General features: G+C 37.3%; 1 protein-coding gene across 1 annotated transcript in view; it reads left to right on the top strand.

Annotated features, from left to right (window-relative positions):
* The window catches only part of Nav3 (neuron navigator 3), a 253484-nt gene that overhangs the window by 213847 nt on the left and 26051 nt on the right, over window positions 1–13586 (top strand). The window contains exons 24-28 of the mRNA XM_090328294.1: window positions 1052–1163; window positions 4936–5057; window positions 6675–6847; window positions 9055–9208; window positions 11026–11200. Coding sequence (XP_090184420.1) covers window positions 1052–1163; window positions 4936–5057; window positions 6675–6847; window positions 9055–9208; window positions 11026–11200 — 736 coding nt within the window. The remainder of the gene's footprint in view (window positions 1–1051; window positions 1164–4935; window positions 5058–6674; window positions 6848–9054; window positions 9209–11025; window positions 11201–13586) is intronic.

A 13586-nucleotide genomic window follows, 5' to 3' on the forward strand; every position in this document is an offset into this window, starting at 1 on the left:
AGTAGGACATAGCACTAAAGTTTGTTTAGCTTCAAAAGAACATTTTATAAAAGTTGTATTTCTAAGTTGATGTCCTTGCAAATGTAGATATTATTTGAGGACTGTGTATTGCATTTGTTTTTATTTTAGCTTTTGAATTTTTGAATTAGCATATATTAAGTATACTAGAGATGTTTCATTGTCATAATTCCATAGGTGTATGTGACCTGCAAAGCAAGAGTCACAGATACTTCTCTTGATATTTCTGTGTTGTTCCAGCTGAATGAGCCTGGATCCTAATGCTAGAAATCTTAGTAAATTAAAAAAAAAATCAGAAACTATGAGGACCTTGACATGCCAGCAAAATTCTATAAGATGACATTTGATGGGAGCTGAGTTAGAGAAATATTTCAGGTTTTACATTTGTATACATAGAATAAGGTACCAAAGAATATACAGTACAATATTCAGAAAAAATCTGAAGTCACACATAGACAAAAACCGGACATTTCCAGTTGACAGAAATATCAGTGCAATGCACTAGGCAGTACTGAGATTCTGTATGTTTAATATCAACATAGATAATATTAACAAATTTTGGTATCTAAACTGAGCTACTCTGTAAGAGAATTAAAGACTGAGTAGACTACTTGTTTTTAGTTTGTTTCAAGTGAGGTTTGAACTCACAGTTTCATGATTATCATACAGGTACACTACCATTTGAGCCACACCCCCAGCTCTTTCTATTTTTGTTATATTTGGGGTAGGACCTCATATTTTTTTCAGGGCACACTGTGAACAGTGAACCTCCTCACTAGTTGTTCTGCACAGCTGACATTATAGGTATGTACCTTTACTTCCAGCTATGTAGGACATCTTAGAAGACCATATGAACATTTTCAAAAATTGTTTAACTTCAGCTCACAAAGTCATGAATGCAATTTAACATGATCATCCAAGCATCCAAACCTCCTACATGTGGGTACTAACCCACACAATGGAAAAAATGTAAACAAGCACATTTCATTGTGTCTCTAGATATTAAAGCTTACAAACGTGGTTCGTTCTGTAGGAATCTGAGCTTATAGAACTACGGGAAACCATTGAGATGCTGAAGGCCCAGAACTCCGCTGCCCAGGCAGCCATCCAGGGAGCACTGAACGGTCCCGACCATCCTCCCAAAGGTATGGCTTTTATTTCTTTTAGTGCATTCTCAGTGTAAAGTGGAATGCATGCATTCCAAACTCTCAGAATGGCTGCTTTCATTATCAAATAACATTTAATTTGACCCTGTGGCATTCAAGTCTGTAACACACACACACACACACACACACACACACACACACACACACACACACACACACACTCTTTCTCTCAACTTGTGGATGATATTATTGTTAGTACATATGTATCTGGTAAATCTTTGTGGAGGGGGAGTGAAGGGTTGTGGGGCTTGAACTCTAGGACTGGGTGCTATCCCTGAGCTCTTCAGTTCAAGGTTATCACCCTACTCCTTGAGCCATAGCGCTACTTCCAGTTTTCTAGTAGTTAATTGGAGATAAGAGTCTCATGGGGGCTGGGAGTTTGGCCTAGTGGTAGCGTGCTTGCCTAGCATGCATGAAGACCTGGGTTCGATTCCTCTGTACCACATACATAGAAAAAAAGCCAGAAGTGGTGCTGAGGCTCAAGTGGTAGAGTACTAACCTTAAGAAAGTCCAAGGACAGTGCTCAAGCCCTGAGCTCAAGCCCAGGACTGGCAAAAAAAAAAAAAGTCTCACGTGCTTTGTAATGCCGGGCTGGCTTTGAACCTCAATCCTTAGACCTCAGCCTCCTGATTAGCCATCTGACACATCTTATTGCATAATAATCCCAGTCAGATCCATATAGAAAAAGGAACGTTTCTTTGCATTTTATAGGACAGAATAACGTATTAAAGATACATAGTTGAACATAAAATTTAGGGGAAAAATATAAAGTGAGCTAGCTATACCAAAGTTGGAAGTCGAATTTTCTGTGGGCTCCTTCTGTTAAGAATTTAGCAACTTTACATGTGGGGGAGTTAATTTATATGCCACATGGAAAATTACTGCATATTTAAAGCTTATCTTAGAGCTATAATAAAGCAGCTTATGTTCTAAATCTTCATGTAGTAAATAGGTCCAGAAGGGATTTAGAGAGGCTTAATCCCTTCTTTAATACAGCACAAGTCCACTGAAGTGAAACTTTCTGAAAGGATTCCTTTTATCTTAGTCAACAGGTAGCTTAGTGTATCTACTGGAATTTTTTTACAAAAGGAATTCCTTTGCAAAATAATAATTCATACCCAGTCAATAAATACTGAAAATATTCGAGATCTCCACTTCTTAAACTAGTGATTAATTGTATAGGGTTGACTGTATAGTACATAGAGATGATGTTTTTGAACTATTAAAATTACATTACTTTTAACAAAATAAAGCCATTTATATCTTAATGGCCACAGTTGTTACTTGTAGAAACAGGTTTATTCTTATCATTTTTATGGGTTATTCAGGTTATTAGGTGGCCTACAAATTTATATTCTGAAATCCTGTTGAAATTAGCTTTTGACACCTTTGACATATTTTGTCTTAAAATGATTCAAACAACACTTATAAACAGTTTTAAGTTTGGTAAAATCACATACCAATATATTAATTTGTCATTCTATTTTCTCTTATGTGTTTTACTAACAATGTCTGATTTATGAGAAAAGTTCATAATGAAATAATATGTCTTCACTTTCAAAAACATTTCAGCATCTGATATATACTTTGAACTCTATCATATCTTAAATATAAAGTTAAGAATGAGTGTTTCCATATGGCTCACAATTTATTCTAATTAAGGTAAGATACATGTTTAGGTATGTATTTATACAGATACTTTAAACACCTGTGACAAAGATAATTGTTATAAGGCTTAAAGTTGAGCTATGTAGATTTTTTTCTCCAAATAAAATATTGCATTTTAAAATAATTTTAAAGTTTTTAAACACTGAAGAGTTTGTTGTTGTTATTTGAGAAGTACCAACTGAGACAGGTCTATAGTTCCAGCCACACAGAAGTCATAGGTAAGAGGATCATACTCGAGGCTGACCTCAGACAAAATGTACAAAAAGACCTTAAAAATGAAATAATGCAAAAGACATTGAAAATAACTTTAAAAACTAGACCTTGAAAGATGATAGAGCTAAAAAGGTCTGAGGATGTGGCTTAATTGGTAAAATACCTGTCAAAAATGTATGAATGAGGTCCTGAGTAACACACAGATGCACACACATGCACACTAGATACAATTCAACTATACATGTACATATATATGTAATTGCCATCAGTACTAAATTCATTTTAGAAATGGTAAGTGAGCATAGTTTTGTCAAATAAATATCTAGAATAAATGAACTTAACAACTATATTCATCACATACCACTTATCATTTTCTAGGCAGGCCTTGAATAAGAGCAGTCAGAGAAAACCAAACAAACTTGGAAAAAGTTCTTTTTCCAATGAACATGCCCTCTAATGGGAGAGTAGAAGACAAATGCGACTGCTAAGATGCAGGGCAACAGGGCCCCATAATAAAGAGGGTACCAGGGAAGAGGGTATCCTGCTGGAGTTTGCAGGGTCATAAAAAAGAAAACTTCCATTTTAGCCATACTTAAAGGAAGTTTCAAAGAATAATTATGAAGTCATTTTGTAAGTGTCATAGGAAGAGCTTTCCAAGAGATCATCCAAGCACGGACGAGATAAGTGCAATGAGCAGCAGAGAAAAATGAGTAAAGGTGAAATAAGCAGAATATAGTTGAACAGATATATTCTGGGCAGATTACCTGGGAATTTGGACCATTGTTTTTTTTCTATTCTTATTAAAATTAGAATCCATTAAAAGGTTTTAAGAAAAGGAATGATGAGTTTTTTTTTAATTGTAATTAATGAAAGGGTTACATGATATTTGCCAGATAGAAGGTGCATTAATTCACATACATTGATACCCTTTCACATGTCTTGGTACCCATTACCCGCCCTCCCCCCCATCTTGGTTTTCCCCCTTCCTTATCAAATTTCAAATAACCAAATACAAATATATCCAATATATCAGATAACAAAGTGAGATACTGTAACAATATGAGATACCCAAGGGACAGCAAAGGAGATGAGAGATAACATAGTACATTAAGGACAACAGTCACTCATTATATGGCTTTTATTTCAATATCCTGGAGGTCCTTTCAATTAGCTTCATACTATATGGCTTTATGTATCAAGGTTTTGCTCTATTGTAAATCTCTGCTAGTAGAGCCTAAGGTTTCTACTGATTATGACAAATGAGGGAAACCATTGAGCCTTAGTTCCTTTGAGTCTGGCTTACTTCACTTAATATGATTTTTTCTAAGTCTTTCCATTTCCTTGCCCTCGTTGTTTCTTTGACCTTGGTCAAGTTACATAACTTCTTTACATTTCAGTGTCCTCTGCTCTGAGCCGATATGGCATTCACCATTTGCACTGACTACAAGGGGGTACAGTTCACTGAAATGGAAAGTTATATATTTAGCTGTGATAACTCATCAAAGTTCAAATATTAAAAAGGACAGATTTAATTTTCATCCTATTATATGCTTCTGTTTATTGCATGGAACTAAGTCGTTCAGGATAAATCCTTTTGGAAGTATATTTTGGCCCAGGTACTGTGTAGAAATCACCAGCCTAACATGTCATTTTTGGCTAAAATTCAAAACTCCTTAATCCCCCAAGTGCTGCACGTTCATATGTGAACCCCGTTGAATCTTAATGTAGAAGAAAACTGTCCACTAAAGTAAATGTGGGCACTGTCCAGGAATAATCTTATAAAGCCTTGTTAACTTCCTCTCCAAAAGCATCTCAGATGGTTTTGTCCAGTTTGCAACTGACAGGATTTGACCCTCTTTTTTCTCCCTAGATCTCCGCATCAGAAGGCAACATTCTTCTGAAAGTGTGTCTAGTATCAACAGTGCCACGAGCCACTCCAGCATTGGCAGTGGTAATGATGCAGACTCCAAGAAAAAGAAAAAGAAAAACTGGGTAAGTCACCATCATTTATATAATTCAAGGCTTCATTATAAGTCAAGGGTATTTATTTTCCTTGGGATTTTAGAAATCCATGGTGGTTGACAAAGTCTATTCAAAGAGCTGGTGCCCTTAGCACCAAGATTAGGCTGCTCTAGTTCTGAAAAGCTTACATGTTAGAGTTGTGAGACTGGAGAGAAAGAACTATCAGATTATGGAGATGATGGTGATGATGATGATGATGATGATGATGATGATGATGATGATGATGATGTAATGATGTAATATTGGTAGTAGTGGTATAACTGATGGTCTTGGTGTGGTTGTGATGATGTGTGTATGGTGGTAATGGTAATGATGAGGATGAGGAGGGTGGTGGTAGTGGTGATGGTGGATGAAATGTATAATTGGATTTGATAAAGATGCAAAGAGATCTTAGAAGTCATTCATCTTGGAGTCAGTGGGTCTTACAATATGGCCCATACGATATCATCTGTATTAGTGTCTCTTATTTTTTTTCACTAAGAGAACCCAGTCAAAATACAGAAAAGCATTTCCACAGAACTGCTACATTTGCTAAGGATATTTTCTGGCATAACTTATAGTACTGTTAAGCAATCACTAAGAAGATGACCGAAGATAACAAGCTGTCACTGCAGACAGACTAAGCACATTGAAGTGGAAGATTTCTTTTGTTTCTTCCAAACAAAGGTAGATAGATATGCAATAAACAAAATTCTTGAAAGCCGAAGCAAAACTTTCAGGACTTGTCTGGAGTGCTTTCTGTAAATGATGAAAAATATATATATATTTTTTTGTTTTGAAAAAAAACGTTTATGCAGGTTTTATTTTAAAATACTGATCAGCCTTCATTCCCTTGATTTGTAATTCCACACTCTTTCATGTTTCTGCAAGGTGAACTGTAGAGGAAGTGAGGTGAATATGACCGGTGGACAATTTGGCATGCATCTATACAAAAATCCCTCCCTTGGCATGAATGCTATTCATTTTGGCAGTAGGCTTTTATACCTCTTAAAAACAGATTACCTTGTATGTCTTTTCTTTGTGTCTTTTCATTTTAATCTCAAATTTTAAAGGAAAGCAAAATCTCTTTCTGAATAGAACCGTAGGGGACAACCAATTCTGGTTTTGAATAGTCTGGGATTTAAAATTTTTGAATAGGAGATCACAATTAATGAAGTGTTAGATGAATTTGATTTCATTTTGCTTTTTAAGTTTGTACTGTCAGCAGGATATGACTTGATTGTAGAGCTAAAGTGGCCATTTAAAACAAATTGCCTTGAAGAGAGAAAGCTTTGGGAGTGGAGATCCCTTCAAGGTACTCAGTTTTAAATGAGTGCTCTGACAGCCATGCCCTTGACCTTGCACTATTTAAAAATCTTTCCATGTTTGCGCTGAGCTGGATTAATACAGAGATAAAAGGAAAACACCCAAATGCAGTCTCTTTTGTTTGTTTTGTTTTAAAGAGATACTATGCTGCAATTGTTAATACTCTGCTTATATATACTGATCCCAGGCAGTAGCTAGGATGGCACCTGCTAACTAACACCCCTAAGCCAAAGTCCTGCTAGGACAAATAGACATGGAAAGTAATTTCTGTCCTTCTTTCAGCTGAGAAGCTCTTTCAAACAAGCCTTCGGGAAGAAAAAGTCCACAAAACCCCCTTCCTCTCACTCGGACATAGAAGAGCTTACTGACTCCTCCCTTCCAGCCTCCCCCAAGTTGAGTCATAATGCTGGTGACTGTGGCTCAGGATCCATGAAGCCATCTCAATCTGCCTCTGCGTAAGTCTCGCCCAACAGGCTACCCACCTGTTTAAGAAATACAACCTCAGACCAAGTCCACATGTAGGTACTAAATGGGAACCTGTGTCACTTTCCAGGTTCCCCTTTCTCCAGGTTCCCCGCACCCGGAATGATAGGGAGAATGTGCTTCATGTTTTGTTTTCTGTATGTGAAAATACAAGTACCCCTCGATTTCATTCTCCACTTCTCTAATCATTGTACTTCTTTTTCACTGGGTCTATCCACGTATCTATCTGGCTGTGCACACATGCAGGTCACCCCTGGTCTGGCCACCAAAGAAAAGGCAAAATGGCCCTGTCACCTACAAGCATAGATCTCGGTAATGTGGTATGATGCACGAGAGCTGCCAAGATTGGAATTCTAACCTAGCAGGGTTTGCGTCTGCTTTCTCTAAAACCACATGCATGCTATTCCATCCACAAATGCCTCCTCTCCTTCTGTTTTCAATGAAAACTTAGTTTCTTAAAAAAAAAAATCTGCAATCTATTTGTCTTTCATTGTGTTGAATATTGGGTAATCCACCGTATTAACCTCCTTTGTGTGTGTGTGTGTGTGTGTGTGTGTGTGTAATTACCAGTGCATGTGTGTGCGTGCTGGTACTAGGGCTTGAACTCAAGGCTTGGGCTTTGTTCCCTTTCCTTTTTTTTTTGGATCGGGTGTGGGGCTTGAACTCTGGGCCTGGGCGCTGAGCCTAGACACTGTCCCTAAGCTCTTCAGCTCAAGGTTACTGACCTACCCCTTGAGCTTTAGCGCCACTTGCTGTTTTCTAGTGGTTAATTGGAGATAAGAGTCCCATAAACTTTAGTGCCTGGACTGGCTTTGAACTATGATCTTTAGATCTCAGTCTTCTGAATAGCTAGAATTACAGACGTGAGCTACTGAACCCAGCTAGCTTTTTCTTCCTTTTGCTCCAGGTTTGTGCTCTACCATTTGAGCCACCTGCTCAAATGATTCTGTATGATTTTTATATACTGTTTAACTTTTATTTTTTTAAATATCCATGACAATGGCAACTATAGAATATGGATTCAACAGGACCTTTATGCTGTGACTATTTAATTTTACCTCTTACAGAAGAGGGAAGAATGTGTCATGACATTTTGTGATCAACAATCTGAATCCAAAGAGATAATACTGTAAAATTAAAATAAACAGATTTTCTTGTCTGATTTTATGCAAAGCTCTCCACAAAATAAGTATATAACATAAATGACCTTCACAGCCCTGCCTGCGTGGGCTGAAGTCTCTGACTTAGCTTCACTTGCCGTGATTGCCTAAATCAGCTGAGCCCCTAGGAAGATTATGTAACACTCATCCATTACTTACATGTTTCAAGCTGATCTCTCTAATTTATTCTTGACAGTGTTTATGTTAGGTTTTCATAGCAACTAAATGATAGTGTGGAGGCAAATAAGGTTATTGTTTGTACAGTTTTACAAAACAAGAAATCAACATTGTGAGATATAATAACATTTTAAAAAGAATATTTTCTGGGCACTTGTAGCTCATGCCTCTAATCCTCCTTACTCAAGCGGCTGAGATCCAAGGATTATGGTTCAAGGCTAACTCAGGCAGTATAATCTAGATGACTCTTACTTCAGACTAAATACTCACACAAAAAGGAGAAACAGAAGTGGCGATGTGGCTCAAGTGGTAGAACGCCAGCCTTGAGTTTAAAATCTAAGGGACAGCACACAGGCTGTATCTTTCAGAAACCCTGGATTTTTTTTCCCAGTCCTGCTTGAGATCAGGGCCTGAGCACTGTCTTGGGTTTATTCTCAAGACTAGAGCTCTACCACTTGGGCCATGGCACCACTCTGGCTTTTTCTATGTATGGGTACCAAGGAATTGAACCTGGGTCTTTGTGCATGCTAGGCAAACACTCTACCAGTAAGCTGAACTCCAGGCCTGCAACGCAGGGTATTTAAAATCACTTTATATTACATGACAGTATGTTGTTTTTTTAAACTTCACAAAATAGAAAAAAATATCAAGAAGGACACTGATCTGCAGTTTGGGATTTAGCATCACATTACTATTGCTGGAACTCTCTCCTTTCTCAAGGTCTTGTGAACAGACCATGATTTCTGGTTACTTTTGCAGTTCAACCCTTAAAAGAGGGATTTCTTTTACTAATCTGACTCGCCCCATACCACTGAATTTTGTGTTTTGTATTTTTTTTTTAGGATCTGTGAATGCACAGAGGCCGAGGCAGAGATAATTCTGCAGCTCAAGAGCGAGCTCAGAGAAAAGGAGTTAAAACTAACAGATATTCGGCTGGAGGCCCTCAGCTCTGCCCACCATCTTGATCAAATCAGGGAAGCCATGAACCGGATGCAGGTCTGTGATGAATTCTGTATGTGGAGAGAATGAAATGGAGAGACAAATTCTGGAGGGCTTCCCCACCCCCTTCACTTCGGGCTTTCTGGACAACAAATTTCAGTCTTAATTCCATCATGGAATTATTTTCTTTTTTTTTCTTTCATATATTTTTTATTGTAATTAATAGAAGGGTAACATGATATTTGCCAGATAGAAGGTGCATTGATTCCCTTCCACCTGTCTTGGTCATCATTTCCCTCCCCCCCACTCCCACCCCTCATCTTGTTTTCCCGCCTTCCCTATCCAATTTCAAATAACCAAATATAAATATATCCGATACATCAGGTAACAAAGTGAGATACTGTCACAATATGAGATAACCAAGGGACAACAAAAGAGATGAGAGATAACATAGTACCTTATGGACAACAATCATTCATTATATGGCTTTTGTTTCTAGATCCTAGAGAGCCTTTCATTTAGCGTCATACTATATGGCCTTATGTATCAAGGTTTTGCTCTATTGCAAATCTCTGCTAGGAGAGCCCAAGGTTTCTACTGATTATGACAAATGAGGGAAACCATTGAGCCTAAGTTCCTTTTATGTCTACGGTTTTAGCAAGTCAGTTTTTAGTACCAAATGGAGAATTTTCTGAGATTCAGTTTGGCAGTGAGAAAGCAAACTAACAAGTTCTATTCAAGGATAATTTAGGATTCTTTTACTGATGATTGGATTTGGGCTGAGAGCCAGATTTTACAGAACTGACAACAATTTTTGGTTCTTCACTCTTCCGTGAGTTACCTTTATATTATTGTTTCAAAACATTATTCTTTTGAAATCTGACTCTCAAATACCTTTAACCTGCTTTCCATTGGAAAACAAAAATAATGAGGGGGCTATAGAAAGTCAAAACAAGCTTTCAGAAGGTAGATATAAAAGTGATTCAGCAGGCCAACTATAAAAGTAAAGCTTCTGTATCTTTTAGAAGCATCTCAAAGCTAAATTCAGAAGTAGTGAGTGCTCAGACTAAATTCTTCTTTTATTATTGTAAATCAATAATCCCCACTACCACAGACAAAAGAAATAAGAAAAGGCTCATTTCTGAGCAGATTCATCTGCTACTGTATAGACTCACAAATAGGCTTATGTTGTTTTTATGAGCTTAGTGCTTTATTTTGGGAAACACCTTTGCATTTATTAGCTAGTATGCTGAAGTAACTATAAATCATCTTGTTGTGTATTATTTCTGTTTCACTGTTTTTCTAGTCTCCATGAATTCAGGGAAGTAAGATTCTAATGCCACGTTGTTTGTTTTCGTGTCATTGAATTTGGCTCCACCATCTCACTTGAGATTTTCTCTTAAGCCCATTACTGTACCCTAGAACCACACCTCCACTTCCAGATTTCTGGTAGTTGATTGGAGATAAGCCTCCGTTCCCATGCAGACTGACTTTGAAGTGCGATCCTCAGAACGCAGCCTTTTGAATAGCTAGAATTAGAGATGTGAACCATCAGCACCTGGCGATATGCTTAATTCAAACAGTGGGGATGAGAATATCGCTTATTATAGACCTCGAACCTAGTATACATGAGACCTTGGGTTCTGTTCCTAGCAGCCCAAATACTTAACAACAACAAAATAATAGGATGTCTATTTTATAAGCACAGGTGTACATATCCATGAGAATCAGAGAAAAAGCTGACTTTCCTCTGTATAAGAAAATGTTATTTTTATCATTTGTATCTTTAACATATTACTATATACTTTAGCAAACTACCTACCCCTCCTACAAACCTTGATACCTTTATCTGCTCTTTTCTGTCTTTGTAACAGAATGAAATTGAAATACTGAAGGCTGAAAATGATCGATTGAAGGCTGAAACTGGTAACCTCGCTAAGCCTGCTCGGCCACCATCAGAATCTTCAAGTACTGCATCCTCCTCTTCTTCCCGGCAGTCCTTGGGGCTTTCCCTCAACAACCTGAACATCACAGAGTCTGTTACCTCAGGTGAGTCAGTGCTCATGCCTGCCCAAGCTACAGCCAGCATACAGCTCAGCAGGGAGAGAGATATTTAGAATCTGGAGATTCATTGCCCTTCACACACATGCTCAACAATAACACTGCTCTTATCTTCCAGAATGTTTCTACTTGTATAAGAACATTCTTGGTGAAATGGTGACTCGTATAATTTTCAGATCACATTTTTTTAAATTGCTGGCACTTTGGAAGGATGACATCCTTGAATTTTCGTTGAGATGATTAAAACTCCCAAATATAATAAGAACTCGGTGGCAGTTAATAGAGTTTTCGTTGTATAAAGCCATTTCTGAATTCAGGATGATGAGGCTTCTCCCTGTGGCTAGAGAGAACACAGGGCTGCTGTGTCACCCAGTCTGCAGCTCCATTAAATTTTCCACAAACCAAAGAACAGGCTAGGTTTCTGTTATTGTACACAGCAGGACTAATGGTAGAATAAGAGGAGAGTTTTAATTCCATTTCACTCAGAATCACATGATACCACTGCATCTTGATGTATAATGAACCTTTCACTTGCCAAGTATAACTGCTCCTATGACATTGAATCATTCCATGGATATAGAATTCAGTGGAAATGTTTACACAGGGTTCTGTGGTAATTACAAAACGCAACCACCAGGTGACGCTTGAAAACCAATAATATTGATGTTTCCTGGCAACTAGACTTCACTGTAGACTCTAGAGACTCCACTGCTTGTCTTAAACCATTCAAATGTAGACAGGGCAGGAGAAGGAAGATATAGAAAATGATGCTATCTTCATTATGTTTCAATAAACCTCATAATCAGCAAATCCAGAATCTCTTCAAATTCTATTATGGCTATTACTATAGCTGTTACTAAAAATAAAATAAAATAAATGACATAAATATATTCTTAATTTTATCTTTTATATCTAAAGGACAATTGGAGCTTCTTGTAATTCAGAAAACCCATGTTTATACAAAAGGCTATAACTTGTGTTCCAAAAATTTCCAGAGTACCCGCTCCTTGAATCTCATGGTTTTCTCCTCATGGAGTTTATTTTTTTGTTTGTTTGTTTTGTTTGTTTTTGTTTTTTGCTGCAAGTGATTTTTCTCCAGTTTACTGTGAACAGGGTTAGTTAGGATGTGATCTCTCTACTCCCTGAAAGAGATACTTGAATAAATATACATGGAAAAGAAATAATGATTTGAACAAGAAAACTTACTAGACATGGAAAATTAGATGTTTTACAAAATTACCTTTTATTTTCTGTAGTTGTACAAAATGGGGCTTCTTAAAGTAGTCCCATTTTATATATATATATATATGTATATGTATATGTATATATGTAGAAAACAAGGCCTAAGAAAGTGACTACTCATTTCCAAAGTATGCCCCTGATGAGTGGAAAATTTAATATGTAAAGTCATATCTGTCTGGATCCATTACCAAGACTTTTACTTACCATATTGATTTAGAGAGCCCATATGTACAAAAATTAAAGACAATACTTTACTTGTTTCATGGTAACTACCCCCACTGTTCTAAGGACTAAATATATATTTTGAGTTTCAATTTTTTTTTGCCAGTCCTGAGGCTTGAACTCAGGGTCTGCGTACCATCCTTGGGCTTTCTTAAGGCCACCACTCTACCACTTGAGCCACAGCACCACTTCTGGCTTTTTCTATGCATGTGGTACTGAGGAATTGAACCCTGGTCTTCCTGCATGCTAGGTAAGCAATCTACTACTAGGCCAAACTCCTGGCCCCAGAGTTTCATTTTTTAAAAGTTGGTGTGACATGAGATGTATCAAAAGTTTCCAGGCAAAACTGAGCAGATTTTGGGATGAGCTCTAAGATTAAGTCTCTTTTCATGGGTAACTTCAACATCATTTCATACTGTCCTGATTCTAAACTCCTGCTCCCACAAACATCTGCCAGTTCCTGGAATGCTTCCAGCTCATAATCAGAGCTCATGGATTTGTTATTGTCTGCTGAATCTCTTTCCTTGTCTCTTGACATGTCTAGCACCTATCAACCTTCTAAATCTCTCCCTAACATAACTCCCCAAGGAAACTTTCCAGAATTATCATCCATCTTGAGTTCTTCCTTTGCTAATTATTCCAGTTTTATTAAAGCGTACTTGACACATTCTGTAATTACCGTGTTGAGAAGTGCAAAAATTGCCTGTTTCAAAGAAGCAAAAATTTATTTTTCTTTTATATTTTCTTTGATATTTGTTGCCCATGCCCAGAACACTTTCTGATACCAATGATGGTTAGTATTTGCTGAATATTTGTGGGTATTTGAGGAAAGTATTAACAATCAGCTTAGTGAAAAAAAAAAACTTGCAAGGTATTTAGGTAAGAGCAGCCAATGATTAACTTCCCTGGA

The sequence above is a fragment of the Megascapheus bottae genome, chromosome 2 (genome assembly GCF_031878675.1).
Source record: "Megascapheus bottae isolate mThoBot1 chromosome 2, mThoBot2.hap1, whole genome shotgun sequence".
Taxonomy (NCBI): Eukaryota; Metazoa; Chordata; class Mammalia; order Rodentia; family Geomyidae; genus Megascapheus; species Megascapheus bottae.